This window comes from Lissotriton helveticus, chromosome 8, assembly GCF_964261635.1.
Source record: "Lissotriton helveticus chromosome 8, aLisHel1.1, whole genome shotgun sequence".
Taxonomy (NCBI): domain Eukaryota; kingdom Metazoa; phylum Chordata; class Amphibia; order Caudata; family Salamandridae; genus Lissotriton; species Lissotriton helveticus.
This window is the reverse complement of record NC_136069.1, coordinates 1,388,323,540-1,388,349,996: the sequence shown is the minus strand read 5'-3', so window position 1 is coordinate 1,388,349,996 and position 26,457 is coordinate 1,388,323,540. Positions and strand designations below refer to the sequence as shown.

Below are 26,457 nucleotides of genomic sequence, written 5' to 3'. Positions count from 1 at the left end.
CAGGTAGTTCCTTACCAATTACCAGATCGGCCTTTAATATATGCCAATTACGGTATAGTGTTTGTCTCAGTGCCCCAGCTTCACCGGAGAATGTGGTGATAAATCTACAGGGTCAGATTCACATTCAGTGGGTTGGCATCTTTCTTTCAATAAGCTTTTACGTGGAATTTTCTTCACCTTCTCAAGCATTTGTTTTAGTAGACCAGTCCTGTATCCCCTAACCCTAAACCGTTCAATGGCTTCATTTGCTGCCTGCTCAAAATCTTCCCTATTCGAGCAATTCCTCTTGAGGTGTAGTAGTTCTCCATATGGGATACTATTCTTCAGAGATTCAAACATGGACAGGGGATTAGGTAGAGTGTCCCACAATCTGGAAGGAAAGGTCTCTTCTCAGAGATTCTGCAAGATACTCTAGTAGCGTCTCACCCCTAAAACACGCAAAGCATATGCTGACATGACCATGTAAGCCTCCATTGTGGGGAGCCTAGAGCACACCTGAATCTTTGAAGATTTTATGGAATTGATTTCCTGTGCTGCCTAATATGTTTGTGTGAATATATATGAGATATATATATATATATATATCATGAATAAAACCCCCACAGATGAAGATGCACACAAGCCTAGGCGAAGCCCGCAGTTTCCAGCAGGATTCTTTATTTGGTAAAACCAACAGCATTTCCCAGATAACTTGTTTCGGAGCTTCAGTGCTCCTTGTTCACGGGCAGTCATGTAGAGCAGCAGTGCGAGCAAACACCAGTCACCTGATTGACTCCTTTTACACACCCTCCTGTGCGTGAATCACAATGGCCTCCTGGTACCTGTAGTGCTTGCCCTACATTCCCAATGAGTTCTGCTTCAAAACTTATTTCCATTCCAATAAAAAAAAGCTCAATTTATTTATTGTATTTAACAATGAAATCATGCAAGCAGAAGCACCGTTTGGACATTAAATTCACCGGCTGTATTACTGGAGGCTCAATTGAGCTGGTTCATCGGAATAGAAATAAGTGCGACCCATTTTGTCCGTTCCTGCTGGGGAAGGATTGGGAAATTGTTATATATATATATATATATATATATATATATATATATATATATATATATATATATATATATATATATATATATATATATATATATATATATATATATATATATATATATATATATATATATATATATATATATATATATATATATATATATATATATATATATATATATAATCCAACTTGCCTCTGGAGTGCCTCGTACACAGACAGGTACGCAGACAGCAACAATAACAGAATCCCCAGAGTCAGACTTCTTCTTTATAGATGTTTTTATTTATGCATTAAGTGGTGCATATCGTCAGACACGTTTCGGGCACGTCCGTGCCCTTGCTCACTGATATATATGTTTGGCTCAAAAAATCCCCTCGGACAGAGAAGGAAGTGGCCGCACGCACGTGGTGTGGTATAATGATTTATTTACACGATAAAAGGACGCGTTTCGGCAAACGTGCCTTTTTCCCCTGTGTCAACACAAATAAAGACGTTCCCGCCATTTAAAGCATTCAAAGAGGTAACATTTTTTTCCGTTTGCATCGTTAGTTTCCCCTTCCGTTCGCAAGGGTTCAATTCATAAACATAGAGAGCAGACAAGAACATCAATCCCACTCTGGGGGCCATCTTAGAGTTAGTATATAAACAATATTTACATATAGCATATATCTGTATCGTCTCTTCAAATCAAGTTAATAAAGATTAATTAATTCATGATTTCAAATTAATAACCTAGCTCTCATTCCTAGTATACATATATACAGTTATATCCATAATTTCATGCATAATTGAGCCCTCGATGGGCATTATTAATACCACTGAGAAAATGTTAAAGCGAAAACATAATTGAGCCCTGGATGGGCATATCTACAGATTACAGTTCAATGAATCATGTATTCCACTGCAACGGGTATGACTACAGAGAATAATGCTGAAAGAGATACATGCTCGTCATTCATCATTTTATCTCAAATTCAAAAATCGATCCTCTGAAGTCAAATAGTTACAAGAGCATCTTATGTGTAAGCAAAAGGCAACAGTATATTCTATCTTCAGTTACGTCAGAGCCATCTTATCCTAAGTGTATTGCTAATTCTTCTTCAGAGTTAAGGCCAAAAGGAATGATTATACTCAAATCGATTATGTATCTCAATTCGAGTCTACGTAATCTTTGTACCCTATTGCCACCTCATTCACTTGCAGGAACGTGGTCAATACAGAAGAATTTGAGAAGTGACCGGTCACTATTATGGCTTTCAGAAAAGTGCCTTGCCACTGGATATGTCGGATCATTCTTTTCAATTGCACGTGCATGCTCTAAGATCCTTCTCTTCACAGGATGTTTAGTACTACCAACATACATTTTCATGCAAGGACATACCAGACAGTATACACAGAAAGGTGTAGTGCATGTAAGGAATTGATTAATCTTCCTGACCTCTTTCCTGCCTGGGACCTGATAGGTTAAAACGTTGGTGCTACTTTTACATGCCTTGCATTTTGAGCATGGGAAGAACCCTGTCATGTCACTTACTCTTTGAATGAAGGGGACTGACTCGTAATGGCTCCTTACTAATTGATCTTTCAGTGATCTGCTACGTCTAAAGGTAACTTGAGGTTGTTCAGGTAGTTCCTTACCAATTACCAGATCGGCCTTTAATATATGCCAATTACGGTATAGTGTTTGTCTCAGTGCCCCAACTTCACCGGAGAATGTGGTGATAAATCTACAGGGTCAGATTCACATTCAGTGGGTTGGCATCTTTCTTTCAATAAGCTTTTACGTGGAATTTTCTTCACCTTCTCAAGCATTTGTTTTAGTAGACCAGTCCTGTATCCCCTAACCCTAAACCGTTCAATGGCTTCATTTGCTGCCTGCTCAAAATCTTCCCTATTCGAGCAATTCCTCTTGAGGTGTAGTAGTTCTCCATATGGGATACTATTCTTCAGAGATTGTTGGTGACTACTACTAGCCTCAAGAGTCGAGTTACCTGCTGTCGATTTTCTAAACAGCTTTGTGCAGATCTTACCACCATGAATAAACACCCTTAGGTCTAGGAAGGATACCGTAGTTTGGCTCATCTGTCCACTGAAGTGGAGATTTAAGGAGTTCCTATTCAATTCATCAATGTATGCCTCTGCTTGGGATTTGGGGCCTTTCCATAGGATGAACAGGTCATCTATATACCTGTGCCAGGATATGGTGCAGTTCACCCATGTGCTGTACTGGTCCGCCCAGGCCACCTGCTTCTCACACCAGCCTATGAATAAATTCGCATAGATGGGGGCGAAGCAGGTGCCCATCGCGGTCCCCCTTACTTGGCGGTAGTGTTGTTTGTTGAAAAGGAAGATGTTATGATAAAGAACAAATTCTACGAACTCAAGTAACATCTCATTATGTTCTGAAAATTCAAGTGATCTTCCTTTAAGAAAGCATCGTACTGCCTGTAATCCCTTTTGATGACCGATCACTGAGTAAAGACTAGTTATGTCCAGTACAATTATCCACATATCATGTTCCCATGGAATATACATATATATATATATATATATATATATACACTGCATTCTTTTTGAGAGTACGGCAAGATGGAACTGATAGCAAGGGTTTAACACTCAGTTTCTCAAATGGATGCTGTGGCATCAGCCTGTTCCCAGTTGGTGACCACAGATATGCCAGAATAATTTGGTCCACACTGAAACATCAAGGACATGCCACTTCCTGTCTGTGAGCTTTGCTGAGACAATGTTACTATGTGTGATGTCGTATGCCATGTCCTGAGGTCCACCGATGCCTGGTTCAGGAGTTCTATCCACTTGTTTCTCTTCTCCTTCATGTCAGCAGACAGCCAGTTCTTGGTGAAGCAGAGGGTAATGTGTCACTGCGTCCCCAAAGTTTCCTTGTCACCTTCTTGCTGAGGGCACACTGTAATCAACTCCTGATTATTAGGACGGGTACTAAACTCCCATCTGGCTACCTCGATCTGGGGACTAGTACAGTTAAAGAGATTGATTTGTCCAAAAGGATCTTTGGTTTTCTCCTGGTCAGGATATGCCCAGTATGACGAGTAATTCCTTGATAAGACACACCAGCATCTGTGTCAGGCTCCAAAACCGCTCCCGTCATTGAACATAGTCAGAAATCCACTGTGATGCACATTGGAATGGCTCTGGCACTGCAACTTTATATGGATATTCCCCTCTAGAGGCAACAGGAAAAAGACCTTATCAAGTGGAAATGTGGTCTTTTCAGAGATTCCTGTGAGACTGTAAGGGAGTGCACTAACAGGAAATTGCTGGTTCGAATGGAACTGCCAGTAGGATAACTGAAGGCTGGTGAGGCAAAAATAGTTTTCCTGGAACTAAGCAGCTTTTATTGCATGATCTTGGATCTGGAATATTTCCGTTTGTCGACTGTTGGTGTAACTCCAGTATGTGCCAGGCTGTAAATCTCAATGTCAATTTCAAAGGTAGAAAAAGCATAATGTTGTGTTACTGAATTAGGAAAAACAATGGCATTTAGGCATAGTGCATCTTGTACGCTGGCAAGGGATGTGGCCACTTTGTAATGAGATTCAAAGCGAATCACTAATAGGACATAGTGACTAGGTTTTGCTGTATGGTTCATCACTGAACACAAGTAGTCCATTTTCAGGGGCAGACAAAGATTAGAAATGGTGACAAAGCCACAGCATGGTTTTAGTTCGTCTACAGACTGGGGCAAAGCAGAGCCTGGAGATTCTGTAGATTTTAGACGTGTCAACATGTTAAGCAGTGAGACACGCTTCTCAGAGGATACAAGCTGCAAACCCTAAGCCTCTGCCTCTTCCCGAGACCCTTTTCCATGCTCTTTATCAACACAGCAATTCAATGCCTGGCTTGTCTGCTGAACAATGTCAGAAAAGCAGTTAACTCCTCATTTAGTAGCTTGATCTTTTCCTTCAGGCTTAGGTTCTCACTATCCAATGTGCTTTCTTGTGTCCCTTCAGTGAGCCTCAGAAGGAAGGTTTTCTTTTCAGGTGGTGTGCCCTCAACCTCGGTTTTGCGAGATTGTCCTGCAAAGATCTATATGCATCAATACCGTAGGGGGGACCAGCATCAGTGTAAGAGGGGACTGGGGTGCTAGTGGGGGGAGTGTTATTGTCAGAAGCTTCACTGAGTTCAGGCAAGCTAGACCCCACAGAGTTCAATGGTGTGATAACAAACTCCAGGTTGAGAGACTTTCCAATTGTTGAAAAGATTGAGAAGGGAGGAAGACAGTCTTGTTGCCCATCCTGAGAGTTTCCTTCTGCTTCTGACTTCTCAGAGTTCTCACTGTGCAGCACTCCCCTGAAGAGCTGGTCTATTATGGCAGTTACTAGGTGCTGCATTCCGCTCTATTTCTGGGTGGTCGTCTGGCTCATCAGATAAATTTTTTGAAGCCTCTTGAGAAATGCTTGATATGGAATTACCCTCTTCATAACCTGTGGATGGTATGGTTTCAGTTTGTGAAGCAAAGGTAACGTTGCAAGGTGAGCTGGTGTGCTTCTTGGTATCTAAATCATACTCTGGTGAATAGCCCTTCAAGAGAATTTCTAGGGACGAGACGCAGCGCTTCTCAGACATGTTACACAAGTGTTCTAGTTCCTTATTTCATTTAGCTCATTAAGTTATTTATTTATAACATTTACACCCTTCTTTACCTCCTCTGTCCTTTGTCATTCTTTATCTTTGTCCCCTTCTTCATTCTTCCTTTATTTCTTCCTCCGGTCAATTTTCATCCTTCTCTGCCTTTGCTCCCACCTTTCTTTTTTTATTTCCTTGTTTCCTTTCATTCACTATTTCCATCTTTCTTTCGCTATTTTAAACTTTTGCCCTCTCTTTTTCTCCATTGTCATCCTCTCATCTCTCTCTGGCGGTCTATCTCTCTTCACTTTGCTATCTTTTTGTCAACCTCTTCTTTCTCTCCATCTCATACACACTCCTAAAAATATAGAACACATACATTTAAATTAAATACTAACATACATAACACTAACTAAAAAAACTATATTTTTAACATCATTATTTTAAAAAATGATACTACTTACCTTCAACTCGATATTCTTGTTGAGGATATTCTGACTCTCGATATTCTGCCATGACGATATTTCAACATGGATATTCTGGTAGGTCGATAATGAAAACTCAATATTTTGTCTATATATATATATGGCCAGTTACAGGGAAGGACTCCCGGAGGTTCTTGCCACTCCAGGCGCCGGAAAAATCAAATGGCTTAATTTTATTAAATTAGAACTGGAGGCCTTAGGTCTCTCAACTATGTGGTCTGACCCCCAGAACAAGTGCCACATCCTCTCTAAAAAGGATCTAGCCAGGACATACCGAGAATGCAAACTTTCCCTGATACTCAACCACCAACATCTCGGGTCCCTGGCAGCTTTCTTTTTCTCCCATAAGGTGAATTACAACATGGAACCTACTCTAGATAAAATTTATCCTCTTGTACTGAGAAAATTATATCTCCAGTGGAGACATGGCTCTCTCCCCATCAGAACTTTTACAACCAAATGGAGCCATGATCCAAGTAGTACCTGCCCAGCATGCAGAAATTCGGACGAAAGTGAGCTCCACATCCTCTTTTTCTGTCCAGTTTATCATGGGATTCGTAGGCACTGGATTTTCCCCCTATGTAGGAATCTGGGATTCAAGAAGTGCCTGCCCGCCTTTAGAGTCCTAAAAACTGATTTGTCAGACCATATTGTGTTCACTATGGCCAAGTACTTGGGCGCCCTTTGGTCCATCAGAAGGAAATACCTCAAAACATAGACTGAGTACGGATCTGTCTTTACTTTATATGGATTCCTTTTTAGTATCGTTTTTATGAATTTTATAATCTACTGCATAAATCATTTATATGAATTGTTTTATATGATGGTCTTTTATGGTAAATTTTTACCGAAATAAAGATTTTTGAACTTGAACTTGATATATATATATATATAGTAGTGAACAAGGCGGCAACGCCGAAACGCGTCTAAGCAGATACTGATCGAATAAATCGAGTTTGGATTCAGATTCATGGTGTCAGCGCCTTCTTTAAACCGGACAAGTTTGGCAAGATTGAATATATATATATATATATATATATATATATACACACAGATAAACAAATAAACAAACAGAGAAATCTATCATCTGGTCCTGTGGTCTGTCTCCTGCGTTTTTGATGACAAGAGGAGTTCTTTGGGGATATATATATATATATATCATGAATATGCTGGTAATTTCATTCTGCAGGCTTATCTAGTATAGTAGTCTCCCAATGATACATTATATTGTGGAGATCATAGTGCACTGCATGCAAAGACTATAAACTGGACACTGATAAACCTGTTTTCCTATACATCAATGTGCTGCACTTGTTTTTGAGGATATTCCTTCCCAACGTATGAAGGCTGGTGTTCAGATAGTGCTGTGATTAGGTCAAAGGACTAGGTAGCATTACTAACAGCAGAATGACTTGTATGAATGAACCTTCTCTTCCCATTACTTGACGGTGCCACACATTGCCTAGTGGTTGTGGGTTAACTGTAGATTGTCCATAGGGGTGGAATGTTTCTACATTGTCTGCATGAGATGCTCATGACAGTCAGTGGGCACAGTGCAAGAGTTTAATTGTGCAGAAGAATGGATGATCACAACTGAAATCTTTAAATAATAGAAAGTTTGTGAGGAAGAATCTTTCAACTACTTGTAAGGGGGAAGGCATCAAGGCAGATGAAATGAACAGAACAACTGATTGTAAATAGTTCATTCCTCTTAGCAAACACAATCCAAGTTCTGTGGCCTCCTCTGGATCAATTGCCTTGGCAGGAACCACGAGAACTCTGCACAAACTAATGGTCCAAATTCCATTTGATGTAATGATGACTAACATGAGTGTTTACAAAAAGCAAGCTTGGGTTTAGTAGCTCCAGGGATGCTATACTGGTGGACCCTCTTTTGGAGCTATCCCCTAAAAAGGAAATTGCCTGCATGATGCCCAAGACTAGATCATAAGGGTAGTATTCTAATCTCAACTGCTGCCTCATGCTCCCCTAAGGAGGCTGTGTCTCCAACCACTCAGTAGGACAGAGTTGCTGGACCCGTTATTGACAGGAAGCCTTGGGCTGTAGAAATACATCAGTAAGTGGTAAATCTGTTTCCTGTCCTTTCATACTGCACAGTGGTTATGTGCTCACAGTAGTGATATGTTTGGCTTTTGTCTTACTACCTGTGACTTGCTTTGGTGTAATATTGCACCACCCATCTTTTCAGTTTCTCCTGAATATATCTCAGCCTAATTCATTCATTTGTATAGTGGCTGGAAATATATGACAACACACACAACACACTGTATTTCTGTAAGACTGTATTATGACTGACATGTCTTGACCACACTGTACTTAAAAAACATATGCTACAGGTAAGTCTAAACTAGGCCCAATTATATTTGACAATGGACTGTGACTTTCTTCCGGTATGAATCACCAAGGGCCTTATGATCGAAGCTGAGAACCACAAAGAATTTGTCATGTGCTGATGGCCTTAGTGTAAAATATCTATTGACATGGAGATGCAACAGCTCCTGCCTCATCATTATTTGTGAGCCATGATTTCTTTTTATAACTCCCTGTGAATGACTGTGAGTGCAGTGTTGTAAGCCTTGAGGGACAGAAGACCACAATCCCTGCACTCACATTTACAAAATGGCAAAACATTTTTTTAATTCATCCCTTGTCTGTTGTAAAGGTCAGGGACTGCTTTAATAAATAAAGGATGATTTCAGTAAATGACAGACGGGAAGAATGCAGTGGTCCTGTACACTGGTATCTGCTCCCACAATGCTGAGAGACACCATTTGCTTGGTTAAAATTGTCCGTTTGACACAGCTTCCACTTTCCGAATACTTAAACCCCCTGCTGGGAATCAGTAACAGATCAATGGTTTGTGACAAATGATTTGGACATTGCATAGAAAATTGGAAGGTATTGGCCAATACATGCCCCTGTTCCTTTTAGATTTGCATTTTGTGAGTCAGATAGATATTTCCAACTGGCAATATAAATTTTTTATATTGTGAGGATGCATTTTTTCGTTGGCAAAGCCTGTGGTTTCCAGACTGCAGACTTTGTGACTAAATTCTCTTGCTACTACACCACCACCACTACTTCTATTTTCTAGTGACTCTTCATAGTAACCCTTCTGTGTGCAATGCATGCTCTGGACTATGTTGTGTATTTGGATGAATGCAATAATGCACATCTTTATATAGGCAACTCCTCCTTATAGCCATCCCTGTTAGGATTTCTTTTTTTTTTTTTTAAGTTCAAATAATTTTTATTAGGGTAAACAGAATGGTCAGTACAAAAAGTAATAGGCAATACAACATTGGCGATAGGAATAATAAGCTAGGATAACATTATTAAATTACATCAAAATAAAACGTGAAGGGGAAAAAGAGGAAAAGGGTAATCAAAAAATAGTAAATGAGGCTTGGGATGAAAGTTGTACACTTGATGAGGCTTTGTATTTTAGGAGACAGTGCAAATACAAGCGAAAAGATAAGTATTAAAGAAAAAGAGGGAACAAAAGGCAATTCATGGGGGTTTCGAGACCTCTTGCTGCGATGGGGGAAGGTGAGATGAGCGTTTGGCGCAAACATCCAAGTAAAGGGTAACAGGAAGCCACAACGCATGTCTTTTCGGGGCCAGGGTGATTGGATAAATAAATGCAGTATCTAATCTATGATTAAAACATACATTGAACCACCAAGCTTTAAACGTAATACCCTCAGAATTCTTCCAGTTAACAGTAATCTGTTGAAATGCAACAGCTAATAGCAAATCAATAATATGAACATTCATTTCAACTTTAGTCCAGGAAGAGGACAGTGAACCGAGAAATATGTCAGTGATAGAGAAAGGGATAGAGGTGTGAAAGATAGAATTGATTTGATCCCATACTTTGATCCAGAATGCTTTCGTGTGAGGGCAGAGGAAAAGCATGTGAAAAAGCGTGGCATTGGGGGCGGAGCAAGACCAACAAAGGTCTGGAGTTGTAGGGAACCTTTTGTGAAGAAGAGAGGGCGTGTAAAGGAGTCGATTGTAAAGAAAGAAAAGTGTTTGTGTAAGAGAAGCAGCTCTGGAAGACTTGCGGAGCTTAATCCAAATTTTATCCCATAAAGTGGTAGGCCAAGAGACTTCGAGTTCAGATTCCCATTGCGCCTCCACCGTAGTTTTGGGCCGGGGTAATGGAGGGTTGTGGAAGGAATGATAAATTGAAGACGCTGAGGGGTTGGAGCGCAATTGAGAGTGTAAAGAGGAAGTCAGTGAAGTAGAATTCGTAATTGGAGGAGAATGAGAAAGGGAATCGTATGCGGACGTGACCGCAGTCTTGAGTAATATATATTTGTGGGCAAAAGAGGATGGGAGAGAGAAAGTTCGGCTTAGAATAGGGAACGGAGTGAAGACAGAACCAGTAAAAAGTTGGGAAACCCATATTAAACCACGTTGCCTCCAGGATTTCCAGTAGAAGGGCTTGAATTTGATAAGAATACTGCTATTATACCAAATCGTAGAGGTGAGAAGGTCAGCGATAGAAGAGGGAGGAGGTGGGGTGATGGCTAAAAGTAGTTTCGCGGTGTATTTGTGGATTGGAGTGGATACAAATTGGGGTTTGCGAGAAAAGGAGAGATACTCGGCAAAGGAGAAGGGAGAGAGAGAAAGGTGCTCAAGGTTAGCCCAAAGGGGAAGGGGTTCGATAGGATCTTTAAGCCAGATAGCGGCCTGTTTTAGAAGGAAGGCTTTATGATAAGCAGGAAAATTTGGGAAATTAACCCCGCCTTCCACTTTGGGGAGGCGCAATCTTGATAAGGACATGCGCGGTTTTTTCCCAGACCATAAAAAGGAGGATAAGGTGGTGTTGATTTTGGCAAAAAATTTGGCAGGAATGGAAACGGGAATATTCGAGATGGTGTAAAGGACAATTGGGGAGAGCATCATCTTAATAGTGTCAAGTCGGCCCCACCAGGAAAGGTATAAGGGATGCCACCTGGAGGTGAGGTCGGATAACTTCTGAGTGCATTTAGTAAGACATAAGGAGATAGTATCCGAGACAGAAGGGGCAATATGTAAACCGAGGTATTTTATATGGGATGGGCTCCATTTGAAATTAGAAGCCACAAAATCAGGTTTAAAGGTGAATTTGGTGAGGGGTAGAATTTCGCATTTGTCGTTGTTCAATTTATAACCGGAAAGGTGAGAATATACATTAACTTCAGCAAGAAAAGCTGGGATGGAAACCGATGGGTTTGAAATGAAAAGTAAAATGTCATCAGCATAGGCAGCTAACTTGATTTGCGAGTGGGATAGAGGGAAGCCGTGAATGTTTGGATTTTGACGTAATTTAGATAGGAAAGGTTCAAGAGCAAGGTTGAAAAGAAAGGGGGATAGGGGACATCCCTGTCGTACTCCTCTGCCAAGGTTGAAAAAGGAGGAGATTAAACCATTAGCACAGACCGCTGCTCTAGGGTTTGCGTAAAGAAAGGAGATGAGGGAAATAAAATTAGGGCCAAACCCAAACCATTTTAATGCGGAGAATAGGAATGACCACTCTACTCTATCAAACGCCTTCTCGGCGTCAAGAGCAATTGCGGCTAGGGAATTACTGAAGCGTGATGATTTAGATAATACGTTAAAAAGGAGTCTAGTGTTGTCTGATATGAAGCGTCCTTTAACAAATCCAGATTGCTCAGGGCCTAGGAGTTCTGGGAGAAAGGAGTCTAATCTGATGGCTAAAGATTTGGCATATATCTTGTAGTCAATGTTAACCAATGATATCGGTCTGTAATTCTTACAGTGTTGAGTGTCTTTCCCCTCTTTTGGTATAATACAAATATAAGCGTCAGAAAAAGTGCCTGAAGAGGCTCCGTTAGTTTTAAAAGACTCCAAAAGGTGAAATAATTTGGGTAGCAGAAGGGTAGCAAAATGCTGATAAAATTCGACAGTGAAACCATCAGGACCTGGGGCTTTGTCTTTCTTAAGAGATTGAAGCGCTGTGTGCAATTCACGAACGGTGAGGGGAGTTTCAAGGGAGGTGAGGTCAACGGGAAAGTTAGAGGGAGGTTGAATGCTTGTGAAGAAAGTGGAAAGAGAGTGCTCAGAGGGTTGCGTGCCAGAAGAGTAAAGTGTGGAGTAAAAACGGGAAAATTCCTCTAAAATATCCGCATCTTTGTGTTGCAGAACTAAATTAGCATCAAAAACAGATTCAATATTCAGCTTATTTTGTTTAACCTTCAAATAGTTAGCGAGAACTTTCCCCGCCTTATTCTTCCCACCATAAAATTTCGAGCTGGATTTCAGTAAATACAATGATGCATCATCAGTGGACTGTTTGTTATAATTCATTTTCGCATTAACAAGAGCTGTCAAACTTTCCTGGGTGTGAGAGGTGTAAAAGGCATGTTCCAGAGCTTTGATCTGAGATAAAAGATCCCTGGTACGTTTGCGGGCAAGGCTACGCTTTGTAGCAACATGTCTGAGGATAAAGTCTCTAGCTGCAGCTTTATAAGCGTCCCATATAGTGTGGGTAGCTAAGGTAGGGGTGTCATTTATAACAAAAAATTCGGTGGTGAACTCAATAAAGGAGGTCGTAAATTTGGGATCAAGAAGGAGGGTATTATTGAAACGCCACCGTTTGGGACCAGTGGATTTGGGTAAGATGTCAATGTTAATCAGAACCGGGGCATGATCCGAAAACACAATGGGGCCTATGTCAGCTTGGGTGAGGGATTGGGATAGATGGTGAGAGAGAAAAATATAATCAATACGTGACTGGGATTGGTGAACAGGGGAGTAGAATGTAAATTCTTTGCTGGTTGGGTTGCAGAGTCGCCAGGCGTCTACTAGTTTGTGCTGAGAAATGACATGTGTAAATAGCTTATGGGATTTATTAGGGACAAAAAAAACTTTGGAGTTTCTGTCTAAGAAGGGATCCAACGGCAGGTTGCAATCACCTGCTAGAATAAAGTTGTCTTCAATGGATTGAGTAATGCGAGAGGCAAACGCATTCCAAAAAGTAGGGTTTCCACCTGTGGGGGCATAAACATTAAGCAAGGATAAAGGGACACCCTTAGAGGAAAGTTTGACATGTAACCATCTGCCATCGGGATCAGATTCAGAATGCAATACAGAGTGAGAAAAGGACTTTCGAACTAGCAAAACAACACCATTTCTTTTGCCATCCCCGGGAGCTGAAAAAACCTTTCCCACCCAACCTCTTTGAAGCTTAGCAGCGTCAGTATCAGATAAATGGGTTTCTTGAAGAAAGGCTATATCTACATTCAGTTTAGCTAAATGGGAAAGGATCTTTTGTCTCTTGATAGGTGAGTTTAAACCTTTAACGTTCCAAGAAACAATGCGTACTGACATTAAGAATAATTAGAGAGAGGGAGTGCAAATACGAAATGGAAAAAAGCCTCAGATACATCGAGAGAGGAGGAGTGTGAGAAAAAAGAAAAAGAAAGCCTGAAAAAAAGAAGGACAGATAGAAGAGAGTGAAAGAGGACAATGGAGAAGAGGGGCGCTGGGAAATGAAAAGAAAATCGTGATGAGAGGATAAAAGTCAGCTGAGCAGAAAAGAATATAAGGCAAGAAGAGAAGTAGGCCATAAATGTCGGAAAAAGAAGATAATTTGGAAAGAACCATAGAATGTTACACAAGAGTAAAGAGGGTGTAGCATAGGGCTGTAAAATAAAACTAGAAAAAGGGAGGGGATGTAGAATAACAATAAGAGAGTGGAATATTAGGATCAAAAAGAAGAAGAAGAGTGGTTTGTAAGAGAGCGATGGTAAAGGATGAAACAGTCGCCATGTAAAAATCAAGACAAGAACATATAAAACAATAGGAAGCATGTCAACAATGGAAGAGGGAGAAAAAATAGGTCGATACTTACAAGGGATCTTGGGAAGTGGATACGTTCAGAGGACTGAACACAAGGGGAAAAACGGAGATGAGAGGAGGGGGGGAAGACCAACCAACGGTAGGTAGGTAGACGGGGTCACAAGACGTCCAACCGGAGAGACGTGACGGAGTATAGGGAGGTGTTCTGCAAAAGGAAAACAATAATATTAGAACCAGGTGAACAACGTATTTCCAGGTGCATAAGGAAAAGGGATCAAGGAAAAGACAAGATTAAACATTTAAGTAACGGGAACGAACCAACACAGGCAATGAACATGAAAGGTATGCGATAGCTTAGGAACCTGTGGAAAAAAAAAGAACATCATAATATATTAAGAACTAGGAACCATAAGTTGTAAGGTAATCCAAAAATATCAACAACGAGAGTCAAGGTGGAAATGAAGAGGAAGGGCCAGAAAACTCCATGTCAGCTGTACCACAGGAATTCAGAAAACTTCGAAGTCGGAGAGGATCCTCAAAAGTCATAGTCTTGTTGTTATGTGTGACTTTGAATAAGCAGGGATGGAAAAGTCCATATCTGGCTCCAATGGAACGCAGTTCTGGTCTCATGTCGAGAAATGCTTTGCGGCGTGAAGCAGTAGCCTTGGCATAATCTTGAGCGAAGAATAAAGTGGAGTCCGACCATTTGATGTGAGGTATAGCTTTAGCCGCTAATAGAACCTTCAGCAAATCTGTGTATTCAAGAAAATACATAATAACGCCTCTAGGCTTTGTCGTAGGAGAAATGGTGGAAGGCGCTCGACCTAGCCTATGTGCTCGTTGAATGTTAAGAGAAGTGCCTTCAGGAAGGTGAAGAAGTTTGGGCAGGAAGGATGTAAAGAAGGTAATGGCGTCGTTCCCCTCGCAACCTTCCTTCAGGCCGTAAAGGCGTAGGTTATTGCGCCTATTTCTGTTTTCAAGGTCCTCCACCTGCTTCTGGAGTGACGAGACTTGCGTTTCCATGTGGACAACTTTGGTAGTAGCTTCCTGGAAGGATGAGACTGATTTTTCCACCTTGGAGACCCTAGTATCCATTAGGGACCAATTATCAGTCAAGGTTTGCAATTTGGAATTTGTCTCCTCCATGAATGGGCGCAGTGCTCTTATTTCCTCGAGGAGTAATTCTATAGAAATAGCTGATGTAGGCTTTGGGGGAGAGGGCGGATGCTGTTTCAGTCTCTTGATGGCATTTTTCGACCCTGGTTGCGGGGGTGCATCCATGGTAAGAGATGGTTCACCAGTGGAGGACTCTCCAGAAGCGTCCAGATTAGCCAATGCAGTGAAAAGCTTTGAATTCTTGATGAAATTCCGTTTAGGGTTTTTACCAGGGCCCTCCGCCATGAGAGCACTTAAGATAAAGGTTCAGCAATAAAGTGCGGGCTGGTGAGCACTGCAATCGTTAGGGATACACAACAGTCAATAGTAGGAGGAGCAAGCGCCAAATGCAACAAATATTCGAAGGAGTCAATGAATTGTGGCTGTAAAACTGAGGAAAGTCAAGTTGCTATATAGGCGACTCACAGCTGAGGGAGCAGGGAGCCTAAAATGGCTGCCAAGCCAATGCTAGTGAGAAGGCAAGATTCCGAGAAAAAATAGACGAAAAAACAGTTCCAAGAAAAAAAGAATAGAATCACCTGTGAGGGTTCTGATGATTTGTCCTTATTTCCCGTTGAAATGCGGCATTTTCGGTGAAGCGCTGATGTCAGGAGGCTGTCACCGTCGCAGACTCGCTCCTCAGACGAGCGCCGTCTGAAATGACAAAATGGCGGCCGCGGCTGAAGGAAAGCCGCGACCGAAGGAAAACGGGAGCTGCTGTGCGAGGCTGAGGGAGCCTGGAAGCGGTAGACAGGTTAGTGGGGAGACGGGGCGTTCCGACGTCGTTCAATGTGCACCATTTCCTTCTGGGAAGAGTAGGACCGCCACAAAACTCCGGTCTAGACGGAGCTCTACCCCGGGACCTCCATCCGCATCGGGCGCTAAGCCACGCCCAGGATTTCTTTTTTAATCTTCCATCTTCTCAGAACAGCATTGACTGTTATTGATTACTGTAGAATTGTTTGTACTAACTAATGGTAAAATATTTGGTCTGAGCGAAAGGAAGGAGAATGTATGGAATCCTTCGCCGAGGGTGGCAGCTCACATTAAGGAATGTAACTATAAGGAACACTATTGTCCCTTCCTTTGTATTGTTGAGATAACAATATCTCCATCTCTTGGGCTCAAGGAATTCACAGGGACTCCAAGAGCCCAATGATTGTGAAGATGGTATGCTATCATGAGCTCAGAGCAGGTGGGTATCATTGCCATGTTTTCTCCTCACCAGAATATGCTATAATCATACCTTATATAGTGCCACCCAATTCTAACCTGGGAAGTATTTGTTGGGTCATTGGCAGAAGTGTAGATGCTGCCCTGTATCAGTGGTGCCCCTGCCTCTGCTCTCACTTTGTAATTGGTGGCTGAGAGGCAGACTTGTAGCGGTGGAAGGTTACCCTCTCACCCTGCCGAGTTTAAAATACAGGGTTATTGTTTGGTCAGGGCTCCTCAAAATATGTTTTTTTATCCTGTGGGATAGGAACATTTCCAGTTTAACAAGATCTTTTTATCTATTTGATTCAGTGGTGGATGAGGCATTGGAATTATCATCTGAATTTGATAACTATTAGATTAATTGATTCAGTAACTAAAGTTCTTGGTTAATTCATGTTATAATAACAGAACCGTGTCAAAAATATAAGTACATCCATGCACCATTAAGCTCTCCAATAACTCAGGCACATCTACCCATGAATACACAATTGCTAGACGCAGTGCTCTGTGTATGAAAACAATGCTTAATTATATTTGCATATGCATGCTTGTTTCTTTATTCACCTTAGAAAAAATAGTTTTGCCTCAGAAAACCTTGTTCCCTACATTACTGTAGGATTTCAATGTTTTCCCTCCTGGTCCTCCCTTGCAACACACTTACTTGCTCCACTACCCTGAGAATATCTACATTCATTTCCAGAGCCGGAAACTACTTCAAGTGTGGTTGAATACTCCTAAACTTTCGAATTTGTGGATGTTGAGCATCATTTCCCAATAGCCAATTCAGAAACACTAGACACCCTCACCTAGCCTTTTGTGAGGAAAAATTGAGGTTACACCACAATAGCACAGCACAACCTACATTAACTGGGGTACAATTCTTTATTCTATGAATTCTATGAATCAAGACTTTGTATTTGCTCTCGCAAATTATTTTTTACACCCTATGTACTTATGTTGTCTCCTTGGGGAAGAGGATGTGGCAGAACGGCCAGCGCTGCGTAACTTAGAACTGGGGACCAGGTTTGAGTCCCAACTTTGGCTCCGCATCCTAAGATTCTGAGGAAATCACTTAATCTCCTTGTGAATAAAATAATAATAATCTGATCGTGTACAATGTAGTTGGTGCTCTTATAAAGCGCTCCAATGCCCTTGGGCAGATTTCGCACTACATAAAACTGCATAAATAAATATATGCATTTGAGCCAATTGGATAAACTGATCTTCTATACGTGCATCATGTATTTGTAATGCGGGGCTGAGTCCTGACCATACCAATTCTCACAGACAAAGTAAATAAAGATGTTTCAAATCTGCCCACAAATATTTACTCAGTGGATCAAAGCTACTGAATCCTAAAATAGGATATTTTCACTCACTTTACAGAGATACTGCTGATCAGAGCTGTAAAAAGCTGCAGCAGCGTTTTCATTGCATCTGTATTCATAAGTGAAAGAGTCGTAGTCAGCAAATTGTCGTGTCTCTTACACATGAGCAGTCTGGAAAAACATGCACTTCTTTACTTAACAGATGGCGGAGGAGATGTTTTTGTTCACTGACTGATTTTGGAAATAACATGTTAGCAAAAGGGGAACCTGGACTTTTAATTCGTACTCTCCGTAGCCCTTTCCGAGGCAGAGCACGTGTATTTTATATTTCTTGTTGGCCTTTCTTGTCCGTGTTGCCATATTTTAAATTTCTCAATATCATTTTTGTGGTTGATATCTGCAATGCCTGGTCCGGGCTGCAGGTAGGACTGACTACAGCAGCTCATGGATGCATTATTGAAGCGCGCGGGGTGATGAGGCGTCCTAGGGCTAATACAGTCCTCACCGGAGGAAAGATTGTTTTAATCAGTCTGTGCTCCCTGAAACGAAACGACCGAAGCACAGACATGATTGATGTCCCTCCGCTGATGAAAACATACTAAATGCAGTTCCTGAACATGATAGGTGTCAGAGCACAGCAACGGGCGCATTTCTTTCAGGGAATATGCAGCGGTTTGGCAGCCGCCGTTGTTTACCTGGGCGCACCAGTCATTCTGTCTGGAGCTGTATCTTCCACGCAGGGCAGTCGACAACCCTATGCGTTTCCTTCCTCTCTTGACGTGGCCATTGATTGCTGTTCAGTCCCCTATGGCTGGAGATGGACAGCACCGTGTTATTGAACTTAAAGTCTATGGGGGTCTTTCACAGCCTTGAATGTCCATCACAATAGCAGGGTACCCACAATGCAAAAATACACACATCTATGAACGCAGGTTCTTTGAGTAGATACATGGAATATTCTAGAATAGAAAATATATGCATAACTATTCTTGCTGTCTGGCTCTGGATGGCAATTTCTCCTCATTGCTAAGCGTTTCAGAATGAAGGTGTACTAGGAGAAATGCACTAATGTTTACATGTTCTATATTTGTGTAGCTCAGCATATGAGCACTCGAAAAGATTGTTAACAAACATTAAATATGGATGTTTTAGGTGGTCCAAGAACCAGTACTTAAGGCTTGGAGGTCGAGTCATAATTGTATTGAGTGGTAGTTCTGCAGGTTTTCATACGTTTTCTGTGACAATACCACCCTGCATAATGATGGAGTTCACCAGGAGCAGGATTACACCATGTATTATCTCCTGCTAAATGTAGGTGAGATAAGTGAGTTGCAAAGCACCTGAAATACAGAAAAACATGCAGTAAATGGCCTGGTATTCCAGACCGCACACGAAATTGCCTATTTCTGCTCTCAAATGTGTAATCATCTTTCAGAGAGGTGGCAGTACCACTTGGTAGTATAATACAACACACAGTATTAGGGTGCCTTCTTTGCTGGCCAATTGATAATCTGGCTCTTATTGTATTGGATAACTTGAATTGCTTCTCAGCGTGCGTAATGTTTTTTAAAAAGTGATGATTATTCGAAATATTGATCTTCAAGTTTATATTCAAAGTATTTATTAAAAAAAAAATACAATCCTGGACAAAATAATGTATATGTGTATGAAATGTCTGGTTAAGAGGTCAGGATATCTTTATAAGGATATCTTGATGGCACCAATAGACATGGAATTAAGGTTGAAAATGTAGGCCAAGAAATTAGAATTGCTCTACTGCCAGATCTATGATTGAGTCCATTGATAGTATAATTCCCCCACGTCTTTAACTCCTGACAAGCAGGAGCCTCGTGTACTAATTTCAAACGATTACTGAAAACTGGCCTTTATCCATTCTAGCTCTCTGTCTCCCCTCTGTCCAGCTAGAATAATAAAAACAACTTACCCTGTTCAGGTCATCCCTTCTTCAAGGCCTGTTGCTCTGCTCATTGGAAAGTGGCATAATTCCAGAAGCATTGAAATCAGCAATCATTAAGCCACTTTTAAGGATGGCATCCCTGTCATCACAGGAAATGAGCAACTGCTACCCATTTGTCTTGTTACCCTACTTAGGGATTCTTCTGGAAAAGTGCATCTTTACCCAGTTATAGAAATTTATTCACAGGGAACCACTGCTAAATGCGCTTCAAATTAGCTTTAGACCAGGACGTATTACTAAACGTGATGTCATCTTGGTCTTGGATGACCTCAGGAGTCTAATGGATGGAGATGGTGCTTGCTCGCTGTTTTCCTTACAACTCTAAGTGGCCTTTAACTTTTTTGGCAACCACATTATCTTTGAGACAGATAGAAGTTGACATTACAGAACACGTCTGGGGAATGGCTTAAGTTGTGAGCAATATAAAACAGTTTCCCTACCAGCCAACAGCTCCAACCCTAAGACTACTAGCTGTGGAATCCCACAGTGCTCAATGCTATCACAGCTTCCTTTTAACATATATATGATATCACTGTCAAAGCTACTGAAACTATATAATTCACAAATGTACTTGTACACTGATGATGCCAATTTACCCTTTGGGTTTTAAACAAAGACAAAGCTAAAACATTTTGTCCTCCCTTTCTATGGTCAGATGTTTGCTCCAAATTTCTCAGGTTAATTCTGCTAAAGCTGAACTGTTAACCACAACAACATAACTTTACCAAATGGAACCCAGAAATCTGACCAGAGGGAATTGCTCACCACTCAAACCTGTAAATCATGTCTTCAACCCAGAATGCCTCATTGATTTCAAACTTTACCTGGATACCCTTTGATTTCTAATTTATCCTGGAAACCCGAATTCTCTGCCTGCTAGTTTATACATTCCCTGGACACCCTATGTCTATGATTGCTAGTTTTCATAAGTCAAAATCTTTAAACAAATGATATCTTGTATTCTGAATGATCACGTTTCAGTTGTCAAAGCACTTGTCCAGTTGAGATTGGACTATGACATAATCTAGCTTGGTTCCCCTGTCAAGACCTTTATTGAGATTTCAGCTTTTACAAAACACTGGACCACAGCGCATCTTATGACAAACCTGCTATGACTTTATCAGCACACATTCTACGGGCTTTGCGCTGGTTCCTTCTAAGCTCCAGAAAATGATTCAGGTTCATGATAATTATGTACAAAATTATAAACCAAGCAACACTGGACTTTAATGCCTTTAATTCCATCCTTTGTAAACTTATTTACCCTCTCCACTCAACACAGCACATCTTACTGGATGTTCCTAAGACAAAGATGGCTACTTTTGAAGACACTGATTTCTCAGTAGCCGCCGCTAAAGTTTTGAATGCTCTTCTAGCTATGCATCAGGAACACTCTTCACAGAACTTCCACAGCAATCTTTAGTTCCAGCTTTTTAAACAGTATTATTGCTTCTTTTAAAAACCTTGCACTTGTATACATTTTATGAGCATTGCTGAGTCTATTGTGCAACTCAAAACTCTTCCGTGTTTGTTCTTTTTTCCTACCTTGATTGTAGTGTCTGTTTTACAAATATGTTATTTCAGGGGTTCCAAGAACCTAAAGCATATGTTGTGCTTTACAAATAAAGATACATCTTAGCATAAACTGCTTGTGTTTCCAGACAAGCGTACAAGCAGGAATCCCAATGTGAAACTTAGAATGACAGAAACATGAGTCACCCTCTGTAAAAGTATTTGATTATCAAAATGCTCTTACAACCTTATCAGTTTGGGATGAATATATTAATAATTATGGGAAGATATCTGCACAGCTAAAAGGTTTGCCAAATCAGATTACAATAATTTGTCAGTCTGAAGAGACATCTGTAGGCTTAATCTTTTGAATAATAGGAGATTTGGTTGTGAATCAACTGGATTTGCTTTGGCAATAAACACGTGTTTAGGCCCTGAAAGGAAGAGGCACTCAAGAAATCAGGCCAGGCATGTGACATTGTACTACATTACTGCAATTCGATGCAGTTAAGTCATTATTGGGGACCACACATAGGGGCCGATTAGGATGGAGGATTTTCCGCCTCCTCCGGGCTGGCGGAAGCCACCTCCGGCCCGGAGGAGGCGGAAAATCCTCTGCGGAGTCACCAAAGACCCACCGCCGCATTACGATGGCTGGTGGGTCTTGGTTTCTGTCCGCTGCTTTTCCGCCGCGGTCGGATTACAACCGCGGCGGAAAAGCTCTCATTTGGCTGGCAGTGTCTATCAGACACTGCCAGCCAGGTGCTTGATGCTGCTTGAAGCAGTGCTGCTTGAAGCAGCACCCGCCGCAATGTTAAATATCCAGGATGTGACCGCCAGGGTGGCGGTCACATCCTAATTTGCACGGAGGGACCGCCGCAGCCCATGCGGACGGTCCCTCCACCTCTGGGATGGCGGACGGACGCAAGTCCGTCCGCCATCCTAATCGGCCCCTTAATGTATATAATCATCTTGAATAAGGTGAACAATTCAGCTATCATGAGGGTTACTTGGCCTCAAAAGTACAACCATATTTCTTTAACCTTTGGTTCATTCTACTGGCTACCCATTCGAAAGAGCTCTTTTAGAACCCAGGATTATTATTCGTAGAGTTCTCCGGATTTTATGTATCCACAATGTAGCTGTTGGTTTTCTTGTCAGCCCTTGCAATAAACTGATGAGGTGCTTATCCATGTCCTAATCTCAAGACCTAGATACATTTAATCATGTTCCTAAACATGAAATCAGAGATTTTAAAGTTTAGGAAGTTTCTTAGACTATGGTTAGTCAAACACTTGTCCCAACCCTCTATTTCACTAGGTTGTACGTAGCAAACATTACGTTTTAATTTGTGAAGTTTCAGTGACTGTGCATTTTGTAAAGATAGGTAGAAATAACATGGCAATATAATGGTATTTATATAAAAAGCATTGCAATACATAGTTGGCATGATTGAAAATGTGTTGTTTGTGACAGCAACTAACAATACAAAAGTAGGGTGGCTTTTTGTAATGTTTTGTGCTTTGATTTAGTTTCAACAGATAGACCTCCACCCATCATCCTTCAGGGCCCAACCAATCAAACACTGGCAGTAGATGGAACGGCTGTGCTCAAGTGCAAAGCAACTGGCGAACCAGCCCCAGGCATCAGTTGGCTTAAGGAAGGACTCAGTTTCCTGGGACGAGATAGTAGAATTTCCATGTTGGAGCAAGGTTCTCTGCAGATCAAAGCTCTACGGGTGAGTTTACACAACCCAAAATGTACGGCATGGAGGACGTCCTTCATCAGAATGTTGAGTTCTCACAAATTGGACTCCATGCTTTCAAAAATGTCGCTATCATGCACAATTCCTACTAAATAAAACACAGGCTTACATATGACAAACACACAAGATGCCCAAAGAATATAGACAATGGATTTCCTGGAATTTAACACATCCAGGATTTGTCCTTTATCTGTGTTTCTCCTCCTACTCATTATGCTTTCTACTATAAAAATATGAAAGCATTTACACATCCATTAGTGGTGGTGGGGGAGGGTTATATTTTTATTGTGCCCATGGAAATAATGATGGATCTCTGTGTGTTTGTGCCACAGGCATATAATGTGATGGTTTCTGTCATCAGTAGAAACAGTTACCAATGGTATGCTTTGGCAAATGTGCATGTCTACAATAGGTTTCTTAGTTGAACAAAAGAACAAATATAAACATCATGGAAACTCTCCCGTATTTTCTTCTTTGTGTGCAGGCGTCTGATTCGGGCACGTACACTTGTGTGGCCACAAGTTCTAGTGGGGAGACCTCCTGGAGTGCTGTTTTAGATGTTGCAGGTACATTGATTTCTTTTGATTGAATCCCATATTATAATTAATACATTGTAATGCTTTTATGCCCACGTGACCCTTTATGTATCCAAGAAGGTGCATGGCAATTAAAAAAGTAATATTTAATGTAATCAGCAGTTCTATTAATGGTTTCTTAAGCACATATTGACTAAATGTTGCAGTCATTTTTTGGGAAATGTATTCTGCTTTCTAGAGATTTTTCCTTCTTGGATTAACTCTGTCTGCATTACTTGTTCGAAGATCCATGAACTCCATTGTCATCCTTGAGAACTTTTTCCTGAATCTTATAATGGCATTCCTTTACCTTGCAAACTGCAATTGGCGCAGGGTAATGACATCTCCATGGAGACGTCTTAATGTTATAGGGTGTGCTAAAATTGAAAGTGTGTTTGCATGGATAGACTGACTGCACTTGTCACAGAGAGTGATATGTTTTAACACGTGTGAACAGTGTTATCATTGTATGTGTTTGTATGTAATATGTCAAAAGACAGCAACAGAACTGCCACGCCTTTCTAGTCTACGAAAGGAGAATGTAGGTGGGAACAGGCTTGCTATTATGGCTTGACCGACAACAAGGCTAGAGTTAACCTTTTGTAAAGCGTAAACTGACTAATTCATTTGCCCTCCACAGAGAAATGCCCTTGACCTTTGCAGTTGTAGAAAAGTTCACCCTTGACTACTTTTGTCACATATTCTAAGCACTCTTTAGTATAACCTTAAAATATTTATTACCTCTTCACAAGGGCTGTAAATGAGACCCAAGCGGGGAGGGGAGGGCGCTGTAAAGAAGAATGATAGGCTGTGCAACTGATACTTTTGTATTTTAACCTGCATATTGACAATTTCCGTGCTGAAGAACAGGATCAACAGATACACGTATTCAATCTGGCAAAAGAAGATTTTTACTGATGTTAAAGACGGTGAAATGTCCTTCTTTTATGTCGCTCCTGTGACAAGAAGAAATTGAAGATCATTGCTACCAAACACATGCTTGACTTCCTTTTAAATAAAAAACAGAGTTAGGGCCATAGGCAAGATAACAAGGCAATTTAGACTGGTAAAGAATAAAGAAAAACAGAGCTAACACTTCTTAAATGATAAAACTCAGTAGATAACTAAGTGAACATCTAAGCCAAGGAGATCTGGTCCTAAAATGTTGCTTCCATTGGAACCTTTAGAAAAACAGTAGCAAAACTGAGAAAAGGAACTGATCCAAAAATACCCCACCAATGGACAGTACTTGGAGTCAGTAAAACATTTATTTTAAAAGCTCAATAACTGCTATACGTACCAGAAGCTCTGGAGTACATTACTAAAGACACCTACTCAGTATTATTCTGGTGTAAGTTAAAATTCATAAATTAATTAAAGTGCATTTTCTTTTCTTTTATTTTGCACTTGCACTCCTGAATGGGCAATAAGAGTACAAGGGGTCTGCCCCTTTGTACATAAAACCCTCAAGTATTTTAAGTACACAAGACTTTACGCAGCTTCTATTGTTTCTTTACTTTTACACCATAATTCACTTCTTTGCTTGAACAGATAACTCCATTAGTATTCAAAGGAACTCAGTAACTCGATGTTGTAAATTTCTGGGCCTGAACCAAATGATTGTTCAAATAGAGAGACCATAGCAAAGCTTATGATCCCTAATAAAGTAAGCAGATGTGTGTGTCCTTTCCTATCAAACCAAAAGGAAATCATATATGATAATGTTCCTATAGAAGCAGAAAAGAAAATGAATAGCAATGGTTTTTAGGAGTGAATCTTAATGTTCCATATCTATTTTAAATGTATTGCATATAGGACCAAGCTTGTGTTAGTAAACTCTGGTATGTGGTTGCCAATAACATGTTCTATGGCTTTGTAAATCTTACAGAACCAGGGACCGCAATATTCAATAAGAATTATGATTTAATCGACCTTCCTGGGCCCCCGTCCAAACCTCAAGTCACTGATGTTACGAAGAACAGTGTCACCTTGTCCTGGCAGGCAGGCACACCAGGGAGCCTGCCAGTAAACTCGTATATCATTGAAGCTTTCAGGTATGTGAACTATGCCATCCCAGACACTTCCTAGTTTGTTATAGCTGACATTTAGCTTCCGATCTAGTATTACCACTGCCTGTTGCTATTAACCTTGTGCACTTATTAATTGGTCTTTCATGTTTTCATCATTTTAGTTTGATGATAACTATTATTAAAATTTTGAAAGCACAAAGTGTAGCTTAACTATATCCCCTTAATTTAAATATTACACTCTGACAAACACTGAAAACGTATAGTTTTATTGCTAACATGTTTTAAAGGGGGCTAAAGAATTGAACAATATTCGGTGCTTCATGAAGTAGTGTTTGCATATTTTAATGAACACCTCATCAACACGTACCATTGAAAACCTTTGCATTTTTATTTCTTTAGTTTATTGGAAAGCATCCTAATCAGGAATTATGAACATTGACCATAAAATGCAGTAAAGCACACCAAAAGGCGTCTTATGGAAGACATAAATATATAAATTGGAATGGATGGAATGGGGGATATTTAAAAGAATATTGCTTATAAGGGAAATGCTTTTTTAGAGACAGACATAACTTGAATTAAGAACGTTGACGATTTTCTTTTAAGCAGTTCCCCACTGTGCTTGATTTTTTAATGAAGACAATGATGGTGACACTCGTAGGTGCACGAGAACTGTGTTCCAGTGATAACGCAAATATAGCCAAAGTGCGGGATGTTATTCATGAAGACTTCTTGAACACTGAATATGTGTCACAGAGAACACATCTACAATGGAGGGGACTGTGTTATGTAAGGGTTGAATTTGTAATGGGACAAAGATACACATTTTATTTTTTGGGTGCTCTGTTGCTGATCACAAGGAAATACACCGGAATTATTAGAGATCTTGACACATTTATGCTTTTTGATTCTATCCTGTGGGATTGCTTC

At 40.7% G+C, this 26,457-nt stretch overlaps 1 protein-coding gene and 1 pseudogene across 1 annotated transcript in view; one reads left to right on the top strand and one right to left on the bottom strand.

Annotated features, from left to right (window-relative positions):
* ROBO2 (roundabout guidance receptor 2) overlaps positions 1–26,457 on the top strand; it is an 803,551-nt gene that overhangs the window by 622,077 nt on the left and 155,017 nt on the right. The window contains exons 9-11 of the mRNA XM_078658968.1: positions 22,690–22,895; positions 23,407–23,488; positions 25,386–25,551. Coding sequence (XP_078515094.1) covers positions 22,690–22,895; positions 23,407–23,488; positions 25,386–25,551 — 454 coding nt within the window. The remainder of the gene's footprint in view (positions 1–22,689; positions 22,896–23,406; positions 23,489–25,385; positions 25,552–26,457) is intronic.
* LOC144773234 (anillin-like) lies at positions 3,656–5,651 on the bottom strand (annotated as a pseudogene).